Below are 24742 nucleotides of genomic sequence, written 5' to 3' on the forward strand. Positions count from 1 at the left end.
CCCCTTGTGCACCAAAAGCATAGCGTCCTTGCGATGTTGCTCTGGCAGATGTTCCAGAATAGGCGCCAGCCTATGCCACATTTCACGATCATATCGGGCCATGATCACCAATGAATTTGCCGCCTTAACCGTCGTCGCCCCAACAGTCAAAACCTTCTTCCCGAAGGAATCCGGTCACCTGGCCTCACTGTCCTGAGGAGTAACACACTTGCGTTGACTTCTGGCCATCTGGCTGGCCGCCGCCGACACCTCCGACTCCAGCGTGGGCTGCAACATCAAGCATTTTGGGGTAGACTCCTCAAGCCGACCTTTGACAGCCGGCTCCAAAAATGGATGACGCATCGTGCGCAGGCCTCCCTGCCACACATGGTCAAGAATAGGCACAGAGAAGACCGCCTTCCTTCTCTTGCCCATATGATCGAACAGGAAGCAATCATTCTGCTCCTCCTCAGGTGCCAATCCAAATTCCACACACGCCTTAGACATCATGGCGTGGAACGCCCCAATATCATCTGGTGTGGATTGTTGAGCCGGACTCCGAGACTGTTCCACCTCCACGTCCGTATCCCATGTGTCGTCCCTCGCCGGCAAAGACAAAACTGTAGACACAGTGTCCAGCGGAACACTCTCTGGCTCAGACTCAGGCAGCTCACCCTCTTCTGGATATGACTGCGGACGACCTTCCTTCACCGGCAACGACACTGGCAAGCGTGCCAGAGGAGACTTCCTCGGAGGAGCCCCAGGAACCTTGACCACTGGTACCACCGGTTTCACATTCGGAGGAGGCAACCTCGCATCCAGCTGACCCAACGACGACTGCAGCGTGGACAGTACTTGAGGGACAAAAGAGACTGGGTTAACCAGCAGATAACCTGCCGGACCAGCGCCCATACCACTAGACGTCGAAGGCCCCACACTTTGAAGGTACAAAGCAGACGGCCCAGCACAGGATCCTGGTTGTCGTCAACCTCCGATGACACTGAAAAAGTCGCTGGATTGTAATGCAGAAAGGGGTCAGGCGGAATTGAATCAAAGGCGGAAGACTGCCACGCACCACTCATCGACAGCAATCCATCCGTTTCCACTCGCGTGAACAAGGACAGCATAGGCCCACTGTTAATCACTGTCATCATGGGAGCCAACGACACCGTAAGTGTAGCCTGCATTCCAACCGTAGACAACGGGTCCACCGTCGCCGAGGTAGTTGTCGGCACTTCCTCCCTCAGCGTTGACTTCACCGGAGACTCGGCTTTCTTGGCATCACTGGACCGGTGTTTAGAAGACTCCCGGCTGGAGGACAACCTGTGATGATCCCCAGAAGACTAGCGCTTCGATGATGAATTCTTCGACAAGCCCTTCTCCTGCGCCGTCGCCTTCTCGGGCCCACTACCAGACCCCCGGGAATGGACCAACCGAACATGCTTGGAAGAAGATGAACCCTTCGACAGCTGCTTACTCGAAAAAGATCTACTGCTCTTCCCCACCTCCGACGCTGGCACAGAAGGACGAGGTTTCTTCACCGGAGGTTTGGCCGACGCCGCATAGCGATGTTCCGCAGACTTCACAGGCTGCTCCGAGGACAGGCTCCGGACCGATCCCACCTCCTGTGCCCTCATCGAGCCAACAGATAAGCCGCCGATTGCTGTCCTTAAGAGTCTTCTGCAAGAACCCCTGACCAATCTCGCAAGTGTCTGCAGAGTGATGGGGTAAAGGCAGTAGAGGCAATACATATGGCCGTCGCCTTCATAGACCTTCAACCCACAAGTAGCACAGGACCAGAAAAGAGACTTCTTCGGAGCCCCTGAAGCCATCTTAATTCTCGAGTATCAAGATGCACATGCAAAACACGAAGAACACAAGGTGATCCCAACAGTTTGGAGACGGTTGAAATCTGAAGGGAAGCCGCAGAGGCGGGGCTATTTATACCCTACGTCCTATTGGTGGGGACTAAAGCACCCAAAAATGAAGTTGATAGGACACTAAAGTGTCAATGTTTTCCATAGGAAAACGCTAGGTTAAAATGACCGAGGTTCCCAGCATGTGAATCCATGAAAGATCCAATGCTGGAGAATGAGATTTACATCATTTGTATTGACATTAATATTCGGTTGAGCATACAAGTCAGTATAATAATGGATCCACTGCTCTTGAGTTACTCCATTGATTTGTATAGGGAGTTGTGTATTATGGTTTGCTGTATTTTAAGTATTTTCATATTTGTGGGGAGTTTGTTTCCTGCAGCACCTTCAACATTAATTCGCCATCTATCTGATAGAGGTGTGCTTTTCTTAGTCTTCTCCAATTGTTAAACTTGCATTTAATAGATCTCAATAACTCATGCCTATCGAGAGGGGGCTTTAGCAGGGCTCGTCTCTTCAGAATTCTCATCTCTTTTCTGATGCTGCAACTCATAATCAAATGTATGTCTCTTTTTAAATACATGCCCAGCATTTACACGTGAGTGGATTTTAAATAGCTGCAGGGCATTAATATATTCATCACTAGATATGTCAGCATCAGTTTTTGTTGTTTAAAATTTTGTGATTTTGTCATTGAGCAAATGTATAGAGTTGGTATTCCAAGAGAAACGGATCCTTGCATTATTCACTGTAAACATTAAGAGTAGCGGCTTTGTGTTGGCTGTTCCGCCGTCATGCCACAATTGCATCGTAATGCAAGCAACACGTGATCACTATGATGTTGTTTGACCACTGCAAAGTGCACTGTTTTAGAATAGGTGATAGAGTCGACAGACATAATCAATGATGGAGTGACTTTTTCCTCTACGCCATGTAGGGTCCGGGGGCACGTCTCGCTCAACTGTGCCATTCAGCATGTGTAATTGCCATCTATCCATGATAGTTGTCCATGTTTCTTATGCTGCATTTTCTTTGGTTTTGTTATCGGCTAAACATTGTAAATTCAAATCTCCTGCAATGATGGGGTTAGTAATTTCCACAGTATCACTTATCATTCAGTAATACTTTAAGCTCACAAAAGAATTTGTCGGTCAAAGCAGCCGGATTTCTATAAATATTAATCAATGCAATTACCCCGCCTTAATAATAACCAATCTGCAAATGTAAATTGGGTGATGCCCAAGGGTGTAACTTTAGGCCTACGTTATTTTTGTTATCTACCATAAGGCCTGAAGTTGGGCGGCCTTTGTTCTTGCATGAGGCCGAAATGAGGTTAATACTATGATTTTCCCAAACTGGCTGCTCAACCAACCAAGTATCCTGTAACACCAGAACGTCAGTTATCAATTGCACTCACACTTTCATTAAAGAGATCAAAGTGAACTTGCGTGTTCCAGCTAGCCAGTAGGATTATTTTGTTTGGAGGTAGAACACCTAGCTAGCGTTTGTCGCCCATGCTCCATTGTCCAGAGGGTTTCTTAGATAGGTTTGAGTAACTAGCAGAAGATGTGTGCAGCTCATTATTATACAACCAGTGTCTAGGCCCATTTTCAGTGGTGCTAGACCCACCTTTAGTAGAAGGCGGATTAGATACCGTCGGGTCATGTGCTAATATAAATCCCAATCTGAAAAGCTCAATTTTGGCCAACCATAAGGTGTTTCTAACCAGACCTGCCTTACTATAGCCAAGTCTTTGTCGTTCAAGATTTTTACTTGATCAATGTCAGATGATGTATCTTTTAATTGTGGTATATCACCAATTATAGCTAATATATTCGAGCGACAGATCATAGGATTCAAATGGAGCAGGACAGCATTTCACTATCAAGCGATGAAAGACTTGCATTTTTGGAATTAAGAGGCCTCACTCTACCAACTTGTGTAGTACACACTTATACCAAACGTTGGGTTGCCTAATGCCAAGAAAACAAGGCTGGTGTAGTCCCCCAAAGCGTTACTACATACAATCTTGCCTAACAGAGGAGGATTTCCAAAGAAATGTTAGGAATTCCGATTGGACTAATGCCCAGAAATTTCTGTTTAGTGTCTAGTTATGATGCTTGGACTGTGAAATATGAACTTGTGATTTTGTTCTTAAATTATCACTTAAAAACACACAATAAATGTTGGTGTCAGAAGTCAATATGCATCTAAGAGAAGAACAAGTTACTTTCTTACCTGGTAACGTTCTTTCGATGGGATGGTCCGACGACGTATTCCATATCTATGACAGGTAATCACCACAGCTGTGCTGCTTCGGAAACTTTTTTCGGCGCCTGAGTCCTGCGACGATGACGTCGATGCGCCGTCGTCGAGGACCTCCTCCGACGTCATCCGATGTGATAAGTAGGACGCACGACGCCTGTAGCCTCAGTTGTAGTTTTTTCCCCCAGAAAGTGTGACATTAGTCAACTGCCAGTCAGACACACAGCCTTGCAGAACGTAAGCTGCAATCGCAAAAGAAATTCTGCAGCGGGGAAGGCAGGGAGGGAGCGATATGGAATACGTCGTCGGACCATCCCATCGAAAGAACGTTACCAGGTAAGAAAGTAACTTGTTCTTCGAGGGGATTGGGTCCTCCGACGTATTCCATATCTATGACAGACTCCCAAAGAAGTACCAGAGCAAGGAGGAGGGAAAGAATTTAGAATCAAAATTTAGAATTGCCAATCAAATAGCAGAGCAAAGGACCGCCTTGCCAAAGGCCAGATCGTGTCCTCGGATGGAATTGAGGGAATAGTGACGCACAAATGTATGTACAGAAGCCCAGGTGGCTGCATCACAGATGTTGCGAATAGGAACGCCCCTCTGCAGGGCAGAAGATGCAGCCATACCCCTGGTAGAATGGGCCCGCAAGCCAGCCGGTGGGTCCTTACCCGCCAAGCGGTAACACTCCGAGATGGCCAAAATAATCAAGCGAGAAAGTCCGTTTCGTCACAGCCTGTCCCAAACGCTTTCCAGCGTAACCAATAAAGAGTTGATCGTCCACTCTGACCCGGGAAAACGTGAAACATAATGGATCAAGTCTATGGAGCCTCTCCTCTTCCTTACCAGGATGCGCAGGAGGATAGAATGCCGGAAGAACAACCTTCTGGGCCAAATGAAATTCCGAAACCACCTTCGGAAGAAAAGGAGGACGAACTCTAAGGACAACCCTGTCCTTGTGAAATACAGTGAAGGGTGGCTTAACTGAAAGTGCCTGTAACTCACTCACTCTGCGAGCGGAAGTAACCGCAACCAAAAACACAGTTTTCAGAGTTAACAGCCTCAAAGGGCAAGAATGCAAAGGCTCAAACGGAGCACCCATAAGAAACTTAAGAACAAGGTTTAAATCCCAACCGGGCACCAGGAAGGTGACGGAGGGAACACATTAGTGAGCCCTTTCAGAAACTGTGAAATTAAAGGGATTTTAAAGTAGGAACACTCTTCAGACGAGCGCTTAAAGATGGACAGCGCCGCCAGGTAACCTTTAATGTTACCCACTTGCAACCCCTGTGGGCCAAAGAAAGTAAAAAGGACAGAACCATGGGGATGTCACATGCAAAAGGATCCACATTCTGAACTCTGCACCAGTCGCAGAACTTACGCCAACGGTACAGAGACTTTGTTGCTGGCCGTCGGGCCGAGAGCTACACCTCCATCACGTCTTCAGGGAGGTCCCAATCCTTATACCTCAACCTTTCAGAAGCCAAGCATGAAGGTTGAGGGATCGGACCTCTGGATGGAGAACCTGATCTCCCTCCCGTGAGAGCAGATCGTCTCGGTAGGGAAGACGACGTGGAAGGCAGATGGACAAGTCGAGAAGGTCCGGGTACCACGTCCTCCGAGCCCACGCCGGAGCAATGAGGATCATCCGGGAACCGAACCTCCGTAACCTCTGCAGCACTTGCGGGATGACGGGGACTGGAGGAAACTCGTACAGCAGCGGGAATGACCACTCCACCACGAACACCTCTCCTAAGGCTCCTTTTGGAGGAAATTCCCGCGAGCAGAACCTCTCGCACTTCCGGTTGACACTGGAGGCGAAGAGATCCACTTGAGGGGTCCCCCAAAGGGCGAAGATCTCCAGGAGAATCTCCTGAGCCAACTCCCACTCGTGAGAGATCGTGCTCTGCCTGCTCAGAGCGTCCGCCGTCACGTTTTCGTCTCCGGCCAGATGAACAGCCGAGATCGAAACTTCCTGCTGGATGGCCCAGAACTCGAGCTGCATCGCCTCCCTGCACCGAGGAAGTGACCCTGCCCCCCCCTTTTTGTTGAGGTAGTGCATGGCCACTGTGTTGTCCGTCAGGATCAGGACACTCTTTCCTCGCACAGTCGGCAGAAAAGCCTTCAGGGCTAGCCTGACGGCCCTCAGCTCCAACAGATTGATATGGAGTCTGGACTTTGACGGAGACCAACGACCGCTGACTGTCAGCTCGTTGGCATGAGCTCCCCATCCCGTGAGGGATGCATCCGTCACGATCGTCACCTCCGGCTAGGGAAGCCAAAATGGAGCCCCCTTAATCAAGTTGCCTTCGACGGCCCACCACAGAAGGTCCCGGGCGACAGAGGGCGGCACCTGAACCGGGTCCGACATCCTGCCAGAGGACTGCGACCATTGCATCTTGAGTGCCCACTGCAAAGATCTCATCCGCAGGCGAGCCTCTGGCACCAGAAGAATGCAGGATGCTATGAGGCCGAGCAACCTCAAGAACTCGAACGCTGGGAGCGTCTGGGCATGCTGAAACTTGTGCACCATCTGCTGAATGTGAAGAGCCCTCACCTGGGGAGGAGAACACTGCCCCAGGGAAGTGTCGATCACTGCTCCGATGTACTGGAGCCGCTGTGTTGGCGTCAAATGAGACTTCTTTAAATTGAGGGAAAAGCCCAGCCTGTGAAGGGAGTGGCAGGTGACGGACAGATGATCCAGGACTTGCTCGGGAGAGCTCCCCCTGATCAACCAATCGTCCAGGTAGGGGTAGACGTGAATCCCCCCCTTGCCTGAGATGCGCTGCCACCACCACCATGAGCTTGGTGAAAACCCTCGGGGCGGAGGTCAATCCGAACGGGAGGACCCGAAACTGAAAGTGCGAGTCGCCAACCGCGAACCTCAGGTACTTCTTGTGCTTGGGATGGATCGGCACATGGAAGTAAGCATCCTTGAGGTCGAGAGACACCAACCAGTCCTGAAGCTGAAGGGCCTGGAGGACTTGAGAGAGAGTAACCATCTTGAACTTGTCCTTCCTGAGGAGTTTGTTCAAACCGCGCAAGTCCATGATGGGTCTCAATCCCCCGTCTTTCTTCGAAATCAAAAAATAAGGAGAATACCATCCCTTGTTCCTTTCCGCTACAGGCACCAGTTCTATGGCGCCTTTCTCCAGCAGGGCTTGAATTTCCTGCGCAAGGAGCGGATCCGGACTCTGCAAAGGGGTTCCCTGGTGGATTGTCGCGAGGCCTCTGCCGAAAGGGAAGACCGTAGCCGTGGGTTATGATCTCCAGAACCCACACATCTGAAGTAATGGCACGCCACTCTACAAGATGCTGCGCCAGCCTTCCCCCAACCGGCGAACCATGGGACACGGCCTCATGACTGAGTGGTAGCGGCTGCGGCGTTACCTGAGGGCAAAGAGGCAACTGCCCGAGCGACCTTGGCACCACGGGTACCCTGTCGTCCACCTCTGGTACCCCTGCGTTGGCCTCTTTGACTGCCAGCTCCTCTCGCTTTACTGAAGGAAGAGTAATAGCGAAAGGAACCACCCCTCCATTGCTGTCCCCTAGGACGAAAAGGCAGAGGTTGGCGAACTGCAGCGCCCAACGACTTCGCTGCAGCTTTGGAGGTCTGCAACCTCTCAAGGCTCTCGCCAGCCTTGCTGCCAAAAAGGTGTTCACCGTCAAAGGGCATGTTGAGGAGCCGGGACTGCACATCAGGAGCAAACCCTGACTTCCGCAACCACGCAAACCTGCGTATCACAGTGCTCGCCGCCATGGACCTGCTGACGCATTCAGCCATGTCCAAACCCGACTGAACGGACTCACACATGGCATCCTTACCATCCTGGACCATAGCAAGGAAACCATCCCGTTCGTCCCCTTCGGGAATATGTTCAGCCGCTAACGCAACACAGTTCCACAGAGTGTGTGTGAAACGAGACAAGGCACAAATGGAGTTGGCCGCCTGAAGCGCCATACCACCGGAAGAAAACACTTTCTTCGCCCAGCCATCAAAACGTTTGTCGTCCCTATCAGGAGGGATGGTAGGATACGACACCTGCTTTGCTGGGGCTGTGGCCGCCTGCACCAGCAAACTCTACGGAGTGGGGTGCCTGGTCAAGTAGCAGGGGTCGCTACTGGCTGGACGGCATTTTCGCGACAAGGACCTGCCCACCGCCGGGAGACTCTCCGGAGCAGTCCAAGCCGCCGCCACCCTTCTCTGTAGAGCCATATGAAACGGCAGTACCGGGTCAGTTGGGGGACCAACATCAAGGATGTCCACGAGATCATCCTGCACAAACTCCCCTGGGGGAGCAGACCATCCCAAGTACTCGGAAACCCTAGCCATAAGGCGCCGGTACGAGGAATCGGCTTGAGAGCCAGGCTCAGGCCTACAAAACTCCACCTCGGGAGAGGTGTCCAGTCCACTGGCATCATGCAGTGACTGCATCAAATCGTCAAACTGACTATGGCCCGAGACCATTTCATCTGGAACCTGACTAGGAACCAGGCCATCAGAATCCTCATCCACCTCCGAAATATATTCCAGGTGGCGAAAAGAAGGCACCCGAGAGTGCTTGCTCTTAAGCAGAGCCTTCCTAGGGGTTTCCCCCATGCCACGGGGTACCTCCGACACCCCGGCCTCGAGTGAATCGGCGCCGGCGTCGAGAGAACAGGCATCGAGAGAACAGGCATCGGCGCCGAGAGGATCGGCGTCGTCAAGTAAATCGGCGTCGACGTCAGATGCAGCGCCGCCGGCGTCGACACAGTCCTCGAAGCCGGAGCTCCGAGCGCGTCTTTTGACCACCTGAGCTTCGACGACTTCCTCGGAGCCGGAGCCTCGAGAAAGCCCGTCTAGGCCGTCGACGCCTCAGACGTCGATGTCTTCCTTGAAGACATCACAGGTGCACACGGTCTCGAACGCGTCGAGGACCGGGACCTGGAACGGGTACGTCGAGAACGAGTCCTTGTCCGAACGGGACCTCTCCTGTGACTCGTGCCGACTGCTCTTGCGAGCGGTGTCTCTCGACCTCTCACGGCCGACCCCGCTCGGGGGCGTGGACGGCATAGTCCCCTGCGACTCGAGAATCGCCAGCATTTTCTTCCCAAAGGAAGCCCATTCCTCCGGCGTTGCACTGCTGGTGGGGTAAGCGACATGCCGGGCAGAGTCCTCAGAAGAGGACCTGGAAGACGACCGCTGTCGGCGCTTCCGAGAATGCCTCAAAGAGGCCGAGGAGTGGCGAGACCGACTCCTAGAAGGAGACCCACGAAACTTCTGACGACGCAGAGAGTCACCCCTCGAATCATCCGTCAAAAGCCCCGCAGACTTCGACTTCCAGGGCTTGGACACCCGACCTACCGACAACTTCTTCTTACGTTCACGTAAGGCTTTGGACGTGAGCGACTGGCAGTCAATACAATCATCCGTGTCGTGGGCCTCCCCGAGGCACCAAAGGCAGGCGTCGTGCGAGTCCGTCACCGACATCTTGGACCCACACTCCCCACACTTCTTAAACCCTGGAGGCGGGGTCGAAGACGAAGTAGAAGACATCTTCACACGAAGGATTTTCTCACAAAAACGAACAGGTTCGAAGAACCGAGAAGAACAGAACTCAAAAGAGTCGAGGCGTTAACCGAGATTCACGAAGCAACACGTTTGTGGAAAAAACGGAACTTAGGCTACGGGCGTTGTGCGTCCTACTTATCACATCGGATGACGTCCGAGGAGGTCCTCGACGACGGTGCATCGACGCAGGAAAAAGTTTCCGAAGCAGCACAGCTGTGATGATTGCCTGTCATAGATATGGAATACGTCGGAGGCCCCAATCCCCTCGAAATACAGGTTTAAGGATAATCTGTAAACATCTAGTGAAAACAAAGCATAGGGAGATCGCAGTTCCCAATTGCAGCTAAGTGAATGCATATTTAGTCGGTTAGTACAAAAAAAAGCAACATACCACTTGGTCACCAACAGGCCTCATCATTCGAGCAAGTACATTTAATAGATCCTGTCGCTTGAGGAACTGCAAAGATAAAAACATAGAATCAATTAAATGCAATATTGGTTAATATCAAAGCCTTTTCTATGGTCTACATTTGGCAGAAATTGACCATTTACATTTGCATCAGCACAAAACCAGCTAGGATTATACAAATGTGCTGTTGCTGCACCTTAACTTCAATCAGCTCAGTGTTGGGTTTGCTTGCTCCTATAAAACCGTAATAGCTTAGTTGATAGATGTGCTATTTGCACTACATAAACAAAGATGGAGACAACCACAATCGGAGGCCAATCATCAAAGTACAGCAGGCATATTAAAGCATTTGTAACCAGCCCAGTAACAATACATTGGTGTTTGATGAACAAATGTTAAATCTTCTTGTCTTGGAGTCATTTTTGACTCCTCTCTTTCCATCATCCCTCACAGTTAGGCCCTTGCCAACAAATCCCACTTTCAACTCCACCTCCTTAAAGGAATTCTCCCTTTCCCCACTTTCCCCAAGAAGCTCAATATCTCTAGAGCTCTGGTTCTCTCTAGGCTGGACTACTGCAATAGCCTCTTCCTTAATTTACCCTATTCTTCACTACAACGCCTCCAGCTAATCTAGAATAGGGCTGCAAGGCTTATTCTTGGCCTCAAGCCCAAGGACCGCATCTCTCCAGCCCTAAAACCTCTACACTGGCTTCCAATTGTTGCAGGGACCAAATTCAAATCCCTCTGCATCATCAACAGGGTTGTCTGGGGTCAGGGACCACCCCATCAACAACTTGCTCTCACTAAATACTCTCCCTCCAGATCTTTACGATCCTCCGGCACCAACTTGGTGCGTTAACCGCTTCGCTAAACAGCGAGCTGGTGGCCAATCTCCTTCCTCAGCAGGCACCCTCCTATGGAACATCCTCCATCTTCCTCTTGAGCCAGAACTTCTCAAATTCCGGAAGCTCCTAAAGACTCCTTTTCACCTACTCCATCCCTCCCTCCCTAGTCTGCTAAATCCCCACAGTTGCTGAGATTGGTGACCAGGGCCCTTATGCGTCTTCCCAGGTCCTGGCCTCCCACACCCAATCGCCTACAGCCTCCCTCTGCCGCTCCCAGCACTTTGCCTTTGCACCCACTGGCCTATGCCACCACAGACCTGCACTTATTATTTTTGTTTGTTTTTATTGCCATTTCAAAATTAAATCACAAACAGTGCCCCCCCAATCCCTGCCTAGCCCCAACAGTTTTTCCCTGCACCACCTCCCCCACACACACTCATACGGCGCAGTTCAGCTAGAACACTCAAAGATGCCACGTTACGACTTTGTCCCGATTCAACGTTTCAAGCAATGCCCAACAGGCGTAGCATTTGAGGGCAGTATTGGATGTTAAAGTCTTTATACAAAAAGACTAGCACAACGTCCCAATCTGGGGTAAACCCAAGGAGATCCCCCTGCAAAGAATATGTATTGTATTGTATTGTATTTTGCATTTATATAGCGCCTTATATACCATTGGTATGGTCTGAAGGCGCTGGTAGGTTGAACGCCCTTGGGAACCGAGGTTCGAGTCAGTAGAGAGGGTGAAGAGAGACAAAAGGTGCGGGTGCGCACAGAGTATGTGTGCAGCTGGTGCGGGGTTATTGTGGTAGCTGCTTCTTAGCGGTAGGTGTGGTGGTTGAGAGGTCAGGAGAATGTGTACGCTCTGGCAGAATTAATCCAGCTCGAGAGTGGCTGCGTTAGGCCTGAGGAGAAACGCCTGGCTGGGGGTGTTAAACCAGCGGTGGTTACTTAGAGTGATGGGGAGTGAGCGGGAGATGTTGATATGAGAACAGTTATACCGAATGGTGTCATAGTATCCCTGTGTTCTATTTGAGTGATGGTGTAAAGAGGAGAGTAGGCGTGAGGTGTGGTATGATATATGTTCATTCGAATGTTCCCGCATATCAATGCATATTATGTACGTTCCTCACACTCAGCTATTCCCTACACTCAGCCATTCCCACATACTCCAGCCATTCCCACACTCAGCCATTCCCCACACTCAGCCATTCCCCACACTCAGCCATTCCCCACACTCAGCCATTCCCCACACTCAGCCATTCCCCACACTCAGCCATCCGCTCTCCAGACTCATACGCTCTCCAGACCCATCCGCTTTCCAGACTCATCCGCTACTCACACTCATACGCTCCCCACACTCATACACTCCCCACACTCATATGTTCCATACATTCATACGCTCCCCACACTCAGTCTCTCCCCCCATTCGGTTGTTCCCCACATTTCTCCGCTCTATATGTGCCTCTGTTCTCAGCGCTCTTTCGTTCTGTATGATCTTGCGCTCTGCATATTCTCCAGGCTCATTTGCCAACAGCATTTATCCTCACATTCATCCATACTCATCTATACTCATCCATACTCATTCGTTCTTTCTACTCATCCGGTCGTGCCCTCTATGCTCATCCGCTCTCCTTGTTCATCCGCTCGCCACGCTCTCTTCTTTCCATTATTCAGTGATTCTTTTTCTATTTAATCATTTCCCTGTTTAGATCTAGTTTATTCGTTTTAGTTCTGTTTGTCAGTGTAGGTTACAATCTGGTTCGGTTACTTTATTTATTTATTTAATATATTTGTTTTATTTATTTATTTTTTTCTTCTTTTTTTTTTGGGATGATGGTGGTTTAGGGCTGGTTGGTTTTAGGGAAAGAGCCAGGTTTTCAGTAGTTTGCGGAAGGCCGTTAAGTCCTGAGTTCGGCGGATGTGGGGTGGGAGCGAGTTCCACAGGGTTGGGGCCAGGGCTGAGAATGATGCTCCGCCTAACCTGACTGAGTTTGTTTTAGGAATTACTAGGAGGCCGGCTGAGCTTGATCTAAGGGTGCGGGTAGGGTGATAGGGTATTAGCTTTTTTTGAAGATAATAGGGTCCAGTTTTATGTAGAGCTCGGTGGGTGAGGCATAGGGTTTTGAAAGCTACCCTATGGGCTACTGGAAGCCAGTGCAGTGTCTTAAGGGCTGGGGATACGTGGTCCCTTGGACCGAGCACGAGAAGCACTTTGGCTGCTGCGTTTTGTGTTCTTTGTAGTTTATTCAGTTGGTAGGCATGAATTCCGAGGTACAGGGGGTTACCATAGTCCAGTCGGGATATGGCGATTGATTGGACCGCGGAGACTCTGTTAGGGAATGAGAGATATGGAAAGATGCGCCTAAGGTTTTTGAGGTGGTAGTGGCAGGACTTAGAGACATTGTTGACTTGGCGCGAGAGTGTTAGGTCGGAGTCCAGGGTGCACCCAAGATTTTTTACTGTGTTAGAGGGGGTCGGTGAGATGCCCATGGCGGGTGGCCAGGGTAGTGGGTGCGGAAGAAGATCTGAGTTGCCGCAGACCATGATTTCTGTTTTGGAGGGGTTAAACAGGAGGTGGCTTTGGGTCATCCAGCGCTCGATGTTGGGGAGGCAAAAGGTCAGGTCAGGTTGGGAGTTGGGTTTCGCGTTCAGGAACTTTAGAATTAGTGGAGTGTCATCTGCGTAATTGTAACACAGGATGTTGGGAGCATGAATTATTGGTGGGAGGGTGATCAGGTAGAGATTGAACAGGAGGGCGGATAGACATGCTCCTTGTGGGACTCCTGTGTTAACTGGTCGGGCTTGTGATGTAAAGTTGGAGAGTGTCGTTATTTGGTGCCTGTCTTTGAGGAATGAGGCTATCCATTTAAGGGCGGTTCCACGGATTCCTAGGGAGTGGAGGTGGTCAAGGAGTATTGAGTGATTGATCGTGTCAAAGGCGGCTGATAGGTCGAGAAGGATTAGTGCGGCGCATCCTGCAGTGTCAGCAGTCATTTTTAGGTCATCCCAGATCGAGGTTAGGGTGGTTTCAGTTCCATGGCAAGATCTGAATCCTGATTGGGCGGGGTCTAGGAGATTGTTGGCTTCAACAAAGGCGTTTAGTTGGGAGTAGGCTGTTCGGTCAATGAGTTTGGCAAGGAACCTGGTGTTAGAGATCGGGCGGTAGTTTTTTGGTTCGAGAGGGTCGAGTGAGGGTTTTTTAATCAGAGGTTTGACGTACACTAATTTGAATGCATCTGGAAAGATACCGGAGGAAAGGGAGGCGTTTATGATAGATCTTGCGTGTTCTCCTGCGCAGGTGGAGGCAAAGATTTCTTTAAGGGTTGTGGCTGGGCAAAGGTCTAGTGGTGATCCAGATGGCTTGCGGTCGGATAGGAGTTTGAGAAATTGTTCTGGTGATATTGGACTGAAGGATTCGAAAGTTGGTTGCGTAGTGGTCGTAGTAGGGGGGCTGGCTGGTACGGGCTGAGGATTGCCTGGTGGTTGTAAGAGAGCCTGTTTGGTGGTCAGAGATTTTGTCCTTTCAATGGCCGTGGAGTAGAAATGGAGGGAGAGTGAGTCACATAGTGATTGTGACGCGGTCGGGATGGTTGTGTTACATGCCGGTTTGGTGAATTCGGAGATAATTTTGTGAAGTTCTTTGCATGGGTTTTTGCAGTTTAGGATTCGTGAGTTGTAGTGGGCTTTTTTTGCTTTCCGGATTTCGGCTTTGTACTGGTACAGGTGTTGTGCCAAGGTGGTCCTGCTGTCTTGGGTTTTCTCTTTATGCCATTTGCGTTCTAGGTATTTGTAATGTTGTTTAGTGTTTTTTTAGCTCAGGAGTAAACCATCTGGGGAAAAGGCCAAGTCGGGTTGATGGTTTGCACGAGGGGTCAGGCGCATCAGGGATGAGTTGAGCCATGAATCAAAGGCCTCAGGGGTTAGTTGATTGTTGAGATGGCAGGTAGGTTGTGGGGACTGGAGGAGTGCCTCGGCTAGGTCAGGGGTGACTATTAGTTTCTTCCAGCTATTTCGAATGTTCGGAGGTTCAGATACGAGTATGGGAAGGGGTTCAGGTGAGTGGATGGCGAACGAGAGAATGAAGTGGTCGGACCAGAATATAGGTGTGGGCGGCCTTAGATGAATCAGGGTGTTGGAGCTGAAGATGGCATCAAGAGTGTGTCCTTTATAATGAGTCGGGCCGTTTATGTGGGGTTGGAGATTAATTGCATCTAAACCGTCAATCAGGGAGTATGTCATGGGGTTGGTGGGGATGTCGAGCCATATGTTGAAGTCTCAAAGAAGGGTGAGGTTGGGATGGTTTAGTTGGAGGGTGGAGATGGAGTCGCAAAGGTTGTTTGCGAAGTGTCTATCATAGCCAGGGGGCCTGTAGATTATTAGGAAGCTGTACGAGAGTGAAAGGGAGAGGGATAGTTTAACAAGGAGCGATTCGCAGGATGGAATGGAGGGTTGGTTGTCTATGATTGAGGCGCGGAAGAGGGATTTGAAGACGAATGCTATCCCTCCTCCCCTGGACGTGCGGTTCAGTGGGATGAGGGAGTAGTCCGGAGGAAAAGCTTCAGTAGCGATTGGGCCGAAGTCATCAGAGAACCAGGTTTCGGTGATGAAAACTAGGTCTGGTGTGGCAGAGGAGAGGAGGTCAAAGATGGAATGTCTGTTTTTTGCTACCGATCGGGCGTTAAATAGGATGCAGTTCACATCGGCAGCTAAGGATGGTCTTGGTGCTGGAGCGGGACGGGGCGGTGGTGGGGGGTGTGGACGGAAAGGGGTAGGGTGGGTGGTGATAGATGGGAATAGTGGGCGAGCAGTGAGATTGGCAGGGTTCGGGAGGGGTTGGGAGGCAGTGTGTGATAGGATGGTCGGGTTTTGATTGGGGGGTTTGAAAGAGGGATGTTGGCGGTTAGGAGTTTCAGTTGGAGTTGATGAGAAATCGAGGGAGAGGGGTTTCAGGTAGGGAGAAGCGACGGGGGAAGGAGGGGATTGCGGGATAGAGGTGATGGGTCGAGCCAGGGGAGGCGAGGAGTGCTGGGAGGTTGAGGGGGACCAAGAACGTTTCCTCTTTAGTTTCTTTGTTGCGACTGGTGTGTGGGAGAGAGTATGGGGGTCGGAGGGTGAGCAGGAGGCAGCTTCGGTTCTTGCTAGGGCTAGCCGTGCAGTTTTTAGGGAGGGGAAACGGTGTGGTCGGGGGGGAGGGTGGCAGGGGTATGAGGGGAGGGCGGGAGGTTGGTGATGGCAGGGGTATGAGGGGAGGGCGGGAGGTGGGTGATTGCAGGGTGGGGTGTGCTAGGTATGGTAGTGATGGGAGCGGGTATGGGGAGTGCTGGTGGGTCGGGAGTGGGGTTCAGGGGAAGAGTGGTTTTAGGGTGGGTGGTTCGCCATCGTGCTCCCCTGGCTTGGTGTTTGGAGAGGGGAAAGGCAGGGAGAGAGGGAGAGGGTGCGGGGGTTTCGGGGGGGGCGGGATGGGAAGGAAGACTGATCGGAGGAAGGGGGTGGTCCATGGGAGATGTTTCTGACTGATTCTGGTTGAGTGGGTGCATTCATGATTGGTGTAAGCTTAAAGGATGGTTTAGGAGGGTTTTCTGATTGTAGTTCTAAGATCGGTGATGACACGCTTTTAGGTACGCTTCAAGGTTTAACTGCTCGAAGATGGTATTAGGTTTACTTGGTGCTTTTCTAGTTACAGTTGTAGATAGTGATTGTTTTAGTTTATTGGGTACACTTCTAAGATTGTTTGTCCTCAGGAGGATATTCGGTCAGCCTCTAGATTCTATTTGCTTAGAGGGGGAGTCAGATTATTAGTCACAGTTTTAGATTCAATAATATACAGTGGTACTGTTGGTTATACTGAATAGGATTGGGTAGGGCACGGTGGTGGTGGACTTTTCCAATTCGCCTTTATACAGGGACGGTGTTGTGTGGATTTAAATCAACTTTGTAGTCATCATTTAGATTCTACATTGCGCAGTTATACTGTTAGTTATTTCTAAGTTAGAGTTGCGTAGACAGGTTGTTGGGCGCACTTCTAGATTCGCAATTTAGCTTGTTGGGTACACTTCTAGATGCAGCTTCTAGATTCAACTTTTCTGAGGGGCTATTGGGCACACTTCTAGGTGCTTTCCTCAGAGAGGCTATTGGACGCAGCGCCTAAATGCAATTGGGAACACTTCAAATGCAGTTGGGAACACTTCAAATGCAGTTGGGAACACTTCAAATGCAGTTGGGAACACTTCTAGGTGCAGTTGGGAACACTTCTAGGTGCAGTTGGGAACACTTCAAAATGCAATCGGGAGCACTTCAAATGCAACTTTCCTCAGAGGGGCTATTGGGCGCAACTTCAGAATGCGATTGGTATCACTGCTAAATGCAGTTGGGAGCACTACTTAAATGTAAAAGGGAATACTTCTAGATGCAACTTTCTTCAGAGAGGCTATTTGGCGCAGCTTCAGAATCCAATTGGGAACACTTCTAGATGCAGTTGAGAACACTCCTAAATGCAGCTTTCATCAGAGAGGGTATTGGGCGCAAATTCAGAAAGCGATTGGGACACTGCTAATGCAATTGGGAACACTACTAAATGCAACTTTCCTCAGAGAGGCTATTGGACGCAGCACCTAAACTTCAGAATCCTATTGGGAACACTTCAAGAATGCAATTGGGAACACTTCAAGAATGCAATTGGGAACATTTCAAGAATGCAATTGGGAACACTTCAAGAATGCAGTTGAGAACACTTCTAAATGCAGCTTTCCTCAGAGTGGCTATCGGGCGCAACATCAGAAAGTGATTGGGACACTACTAATGCAATTGGGAACACTTCTAAATGCAGCTTTCCTCGGAGAGGCTATTGGGTGCAACTTCTAAATGCAATTGGGAACACTAGTGAAAGCAGTTGGGAACACTTCTAAATGCGGTTGAGAACACTTCTAAATGCAACTTTCCTCAGAGACACAATTGGGCGCAACACCTAAATGCAATTTGTAACACTAGTAAAAGCAATTGGGGACACTTCTAAATGCAGTTGAGAACACTTCTAAATGCAACTTTGCTCAGAGAGACAATTGGGCGCAACACCTAAATGCAATTTGTAACGCTAGTAAAAGCAATTGGGGACACTTCTAAATGCAACTTTCCTCAGATAGACAATTCGGCTCAACACCTAAATGCATCGGAGAGGGTATTGGGCGCAACTTCAGAAAGCGATTGGGACACTACTGATGCAATTGGGAACACTTCTAAATGCAACTTTCCTCAGAGAGGCTATTGGACGCAGCACCAAAACTTCAGAATCCTATTGGGAACACTTCAAGAAAGCAATTGGGAACACTTCAAGAATGCAATTGGGAACACTTCAAGAATGCAGTTGTAACTTTCTTCAGAGAGGCTATTTGGCGCAACTTCGGAATCCAATTGGGAACACTTCTATATGCAGTTGGGGACACTTCTAAATGTAACTTTCCTCAAGGGTTATTGGGCGCAGCACCTAAATTCAAATTAGGAACACTGCTAATGCAATTGGGGACACTTCTAGATGCAACTTTTCTCAGGGAGGCGTTTGCGCGCAACTTCAGAATGCAATTGGGAACATTTCTAAATGCAGCTTTCCTCGGAGAGGCTATTGGACGCAGCACCTGAATGCGATTGGGGACACTTCAAAAATGTAATTGGGAACAATGCAATGCTGGGATTCCGAGTTTGACTATAGGGATTGATGCTGAGTTAGAGGGGTGGTAGGGTAGTATGGCCTGAAGTAGTTGCCTCTGGCCTTGCCCTTGCCACACTTACTTGTTGTTGGCTTCTTGCTTCTCCTGCGGATACCTGCAGATACGATCTGGAGCCGTCCTGTCATCCATTCTAATGATAGGAAGTTCCATACTTTGGAAGACCATTTGGAAATTCGAGGTGGATCTTTGCGCTTCCAATGCTGGGTTATTACCAGGAGAGCAGCCAGTTGCAACATCACAAACGCTTTTTGAGCAGCTTTCGGCCTTCGGCTAAAGTCATTATCCATCATAACTAACAGACATGTATGTGGGGAGAGGGGGGGATGTGTAAGGAAAATGTTTCACAGATATGCATTCACCTCACCCCAATATTTAGTTAACTGAACAACTCAGCCAGACATGTTCCCGATTCTCCACTTGATCACATTCCCTGCAGCATTTATCGGTTATTGTAGGTTTCATTCGGGGGAATTCTAGTTGGCGTATAGTGCCATTGCACCATACGTTTGAGCCAGAACTCCTTAATTTGGATTGATCTGATAAGTTTAGGGATTGTTCTCCAGAGTGTCTCCCAGTCTTGCTCGGTGAGCTCTTCCCTCAATATAGCCTGCCAACATTTTTTATAGCTGAACCTGCTAATATTTTATGTACGTTAGAAATCAGGGCCGTATTCCCAGGATGTAATATCATAAATTGTTCAAAAGATGTTAATTCCCTGGTGGCCTCTGCCTTAATCGGGGGGAGTCAGAATCCAATGTCTTACTTGAAAATATTCAAACCTGGATTTTTCATGTAGCCCCAGCTTCTGTTTGCATTGTAAAAATGATTTCACTGTTTCTCCCTGTTAGGGAGAATTCTAATTTCTGTGTTAATTACCTTCTACCTTAGAGACGTCCAGTTCTTTTGCTTGACTTTAGTAGGAGTTTTTAATTTTTATCCTGGAGAGAGTGAGACCTTTTTTCCCCCGCCCTCTCATGTATTGTTCTTTGATTTGAACCCAATGGTTTTGAAGTCAAACTCCATAGGCATCATCTTTTTGTACTGTGACACACAGCACCCTCAGTGCAGTGTCACAGAGAAGTCCTTTGGATTTCTCCAAGGTATAAATACCTTCTCTTGGATAAACTACTGTTTCGAAGAGTAGTAAAGTGAAATTGACTTTACTTACCTTTTTCTCTTTGTAGACCCAGAACACACTATCTTACATGGAGTGCTGGAGGGTTACTTAGTATCTTTTATATTTTTTTTAATTTTATTTGTGTTTATCAAGTTTACTTGATTTAACAAAAAGTTTATTTCTTTCTGTATTTAATCTGTTCTACGTTCTCCTTTGTCTTTCTTTTTTCGCAGTTGTAAATTGCGCGTTATTCTGATTTGTTGGTGCTGTCCAAGTTCGCCTTGCTGCATTGAAATAAAGCGGCTTGTAAGATCTTTACTGTGGCTCATTAGTCGTTGCCACCATACTTCTTCGCTCGCGATGTAGGTTTCCAGTAGCGGCTGTACTTAGTATCCCCTTTGTCTACCTTCTCACGTAACATTTTCATGTTAACCTTTCCACAATTAGGGGGCGTGGCTTGGACGGCCATGTAAGAGGTCGCACTCTGGAGGAGCTCCGCTGATCCTGTTTTGATCCTGATGGAGGGGTACGTCCACGGGGGCCGGCTGACGTTGGAAATCGATGTCCAGGTGTGTGAATGCCACCACTACACCCGGTGAAAGTTTGGGACGTCTGGAAGGCTTAGAAACCGAAATAAATGTGATTGACTGGGACGAGCCCTGAGCAGGCGGACAAGACAAAATGGCGGCGACACGTTGCGAACACCGAGGATCATGAAGTCAGTGTCGCGATCACGAGTGCAGGACCCTTGGGTCCCTTTGCTTGGAGACTAAAACACATGAGCGCCGCCTAGGACGCACGGTGGCCCAGCGAGCGGGAGAGCCGAACGGATGTGGCTGTGACGACAGGACCGTGGGCCTAGTGGTTGGGGTGCTCAGGGCGTGTTGGATGCCCCATGGTGTGGTGGGTCAGGCTTTGGGCATTGTGTGGCGTGACTCCCCCTCGGTGCCTGGCGGGACGGGCCCCCGCCCGACTCATACAACAATATGACCACGAGAGGTGTGAAACCCAAGGCCAAACAGCCCACGATGGAGGCTTACGCCAAGTCCCCCCCAGGGGCGGAAGGAGGCAAGAACAAAGAGACCCCCGTGACGACCGCGGAGTCACCTGGCACGATACAGGAGGTGCTGGCGGCGATTGCGGACTTAAAAAAGTGTCATGGGAGACCAAGTTGGGCCTCGCCATGAAAGAGCTACAGGAAGGCTTAAACCTCAAGATCGGTGCCGTCCAGGAGGAGGTGAATCTGCTTAGGCTGGATGTGAGGGCGGTCTCGGAGCGCACGGGGACCATCGAGAAGGAGACGGCCACGAACACGGCAGACTGCGCTGCTCATAAAAAGGAACTACACACCCTTGTGCAACGGGTGGGCAACCTGGAGGACAGAGCGGAGCAGGCGGAGGGACGTGCCAGACGCTACAATATTCATATCGTGGGCCTACCTGAAGGAACTGAAGGGCCAGACCCCACGGAATTTGTGGAATCCATGTTTTTGCAGGAGATTACCGGCGGGGCACTGACCCAGGGGTTTGCAGTTGAGAGAGCTCATAGGGCCCTAACCAGGAGGCCGCCTCCTGGGGCCCCCCCGCGGCCGGTGATCGCGAAAATTCTGAACTACCGAGATCGCGAAAAGATTCTTGAATTCTTTCGAAAAGGGGGAACGATTGACAGAGGATCGGCCAAGATCACGGCCTACCCTGACTACACGCTACAAGTACAGCGGAGTCGGATGCACTTCGGAGCGGTGAAAAGGAGACTTCGTGAAGCTGGCCATCGCTACATGCTACTCTACCCGGCCAAATTGAAAGTTTTCTACAGAAGCAGATCCCTGTTCTTTGAAACACCAACTGAAGCGATGGACTGGCTAGACGCGCTGGGCAGTCCTCAAGAATCAGGCATCCAGGCAGAGACTACGGAAGATAAGTAGCTTATGGCTGGGCCGCCTGGGGCAATGGGGCCGAGACATTGGGACTTGAATATAGTCATTTGTACGGTATGTGATGCGTATGATGTGGTGCTGACTGGCTGGCCCATTGGGCGTGCCTACCCGTGGTTACTTGATTGGGAGCTCCAAGAGGCTTCCTTTGTCCCCAATAGCAATATATCTAGTTAGTTAGGTCGCTGTTAGATCGGCGACGCCCCGCGGGGTCCTATTCCTTGTAAACGGGATAAGACCAGACGCGGGTGGGCCTGAGATCCAGGGATGGAGCTGGGCTTTTGTTGGGATGGGAGGGGTTGTTTGCTGTGGTGTGTAGTTGGGAAACAGGGAGGGGGGATGGGGATCAAGGGCGGAAGAGCCGGCGGAGTGTTAGACCAAGGGGGTATTGTGGGGAGGGCGGGGCTGAATACAGACCAAACCGATGGCATCGGATAGTCTTCGCATAGTTACCTGGAATGTCCGAGGCCTCAATAGTTACCTCAAGCGAAACAAAGTAATGCTATACCTGAAGAGGATGCGGATAGACATAGCCCTGCTACAAGAGACCCACCTCACCAGGGAGAAATTGGAGGTGGTCATGAGGAAGTGGAAGGGCAAGGTAGTGGGTGCCACGTACTCGGCGTATGCTAGAGGGGTCATCACCTGGGTGGCGCCGCACGTGCCGTTCCGGGTGCTCGACTCGATAGTGGACCCGGAGGGTAGAATGGTGGCGATAACAGGACTCCTGGAGAACAGGGAAGTACACATCCTCAACCTGTATGCCCCCAATCATGATACTGCAGCCTACTTTAGATCCCTCTATGGCAAACTCGGCCCCTTGGTAGGGGGTGCGATGGTGTGGGGTGGGGACTTCAATTGCGTCTTAGATCCCAAAATCGACCGGTCCGCTGACACCAAAGGGAAAATGTCGCCGGCGGCCAAGGCGCTCGGGACATTGCTAGGAGACTTGGGACTGGTAGATGTGTGGAGGAGACTCCACCCCACGGAGAGGCAGTATTCGCACTATGCGGCGCCATACGATTCATATACGAGATTGAATTATGTGTTTGGAACTGCCGAGATAGCGGGCGAAATAGTGGAGGCGGAATACAAAGCTCGAGTATTGTCGGACCATTCGCCCCTGGTGGTAGAGTGGCGACACCAACCCCCTAGGCCTCGGGTCCCCACATGGAGGCTCCGGTCGGAGGCACTGCAGGATGAGGGATTCCGGGAAGACCTGAGGGTTGCCATCGGGGAATATTTTGAGATAAACACGGGTAGTGTGCGTTCTGCGGGAACTCTGTGGGAGGCCTTTAAGGTAGTGGTGCGCGGAGTGGCCATCTCTAAATCCAAGGGACTTCAAGGGGGTATCGGGAGGGAGCTTCAGGACACCGAAAGGGAACTGGAGAGCCTGGCTCGTCTCGAGAATGCCACTCAGGTAGACAAGACTAGGATGAGAGACCTTCAGGTGGCGTGCAGCGCTCTTTGGGACCGACTATGTAGACTGAACCATAGGAAATACACCGAGCGGCTGCACGCGGGGGGCGACAAGCCAGGCAGACTGTTGGCCTGGCTGTACAAGAGTGAGTCCCCCCGAGTGGTTATTCATGAGATCCGTGGTGAGGACGGTGGTCTTCGCAACACTCAGGATGGGGTGAACGAGGAATTCCTCAGGTTCTACAAACGTTTGTATGAGGACACTGGGGAGGACAGGAGCCAGGACATCCTGAACACACTGGAAGACATTGGTCTGCCCACCCTAGACGACCTGGAGCGGGAGGAACTGGACGCCCCTATCACTTCTGATGAGCTGGAGGTGGTGATCCGGGGCCTCCCCACGTGTAAGGCACCTGGAGCGGATGGCCTGCCTGGTGAGTTTTACAAGGTGTACGTGCAGGAGCTGCTGCAGCCACTGCTGGCCTTGTTTAACGAGGCATACGAACAGGGAGAACTCCCGTTGTCCCTCCGTGAGGCCATGATTGTCCCATTACTGAAACCAGGCAAGCCGGCTGTTGAGTGTGGATCTTATAGACCTCTGTCCTTGCTAAACCAGGACAGCAAAATACTCACGGCGGTGCTGGCCAACAGGTTGAAGAAGGTGATTGGCAAGCTGATCCACCCGGATCAAATGGGATATGTCCCAGGCAGGAATATCAGTGATAACCATAGGAGGCTGCACCATGTTATTGACCATACTAAGGATGACACGGGCGAGATGGCGGTAGTGTCGCTGGATGCGGTCAAGGCCTTTGATTCAGTGAGATGGCCTTGGCTGAAAGCGGCCCTGCAGGGATACGGCGTGGGCCCTGGTTATACCAGATGGGTCCAGTTGTTATATAGCAGCCCGGTGGCTAGGGTCAAGACTGGGGCCACAGTCTCGGATGCCTGGCAACTTAGCAGGGGGACCAGGCAGGGATGCCCTTGGTCACCCATGTTATATATACTTGCGCTGGAACCGCTGGCGATATGCCTGCGGCAACAATACGGAGAGGTGGGCATTAACACTGCCAGCGGCAGCCACTTAATATCTCTCTATGCGGACGATATGCTGTTGTACCTACGCTACCCGGAGGAGAACCTGCAGTACGTACTGGAGGTACTGGATCATTACGCTGTCCTCTCGGGCATATCAGTGAACCCCAGGAAGTCTAGCCTGTTCCCTTTGGGCGGGTACAGGGACGTCCCGTTGGAGAGGCTGCCTGTGTTGCCAATACCATGGCGGACCGACACGTTTAGGTACCTGGGGGTAAATATTTACCACCAGACTGAGGCGGTATACAAGCATAACACAGAGAGAGCCATAGAGGGCGTCAAGAACAGCATGACATTCTGGTCCAGATTGCCCCTGTCCATGATGGGGAGGGCGGCTTTGCTGAAAATGGTGGTCCTTCCCAGACTCCTGCATTTCTTCGTGAACGTCCCGTATTTGATCCCTAAGAGCCTATTTGTACGACTTCATAGTATGTGTAGGGGCTTCGTGTGGGGTAACTCCAGGAATAGGGTGGCCCTGTGGAAGCTCCAGAACCCGTACGAGAAGGGGGGTATAGGCTTGCCCAA

The 24742-nt window shown here is 50.5% G+C and overlaps 1 protein-coding gene across 2 annotated transcripts in view; it reads right to left on the bottom strand.

The window, feature by feature from the left end:
* The window catches only part of CCDC47 (coiled-coil domain containing 47), a 454951-nt gene that overhangs the window by 286523 nt on the left and 143686 nt on the right, over window positions 1–24742 (bottom strand). For both annotated transcript variants that reach the window (XM_069634111.1, XM_069634112.1), the window contains exon 6: window positions 10067–10132. In XM_069634111.1, the coding sequence (XP_069490212.1) occupies window positions 10067–10132 (66 nt within the window). The remainder of the gene's footprint in view (window positions 1–10066; window positions 10133–24742) is intronic.

Source organism: Ambystoma mexicanum, chromosome 13, assembly GCF_040938575.1.
Source record: "Ambystoma mexicanum isolate Mex_15411 chromosome 13, UKY_AmexF1_1, whole genome shotgun sequence".
Classification (NCBI taxonomy): Eukaryota; Metazoa; Chordata; class Amphibia; order Caudata; family Ambystomatidae; genus Ambystoma; species Ambystoma mexicanum.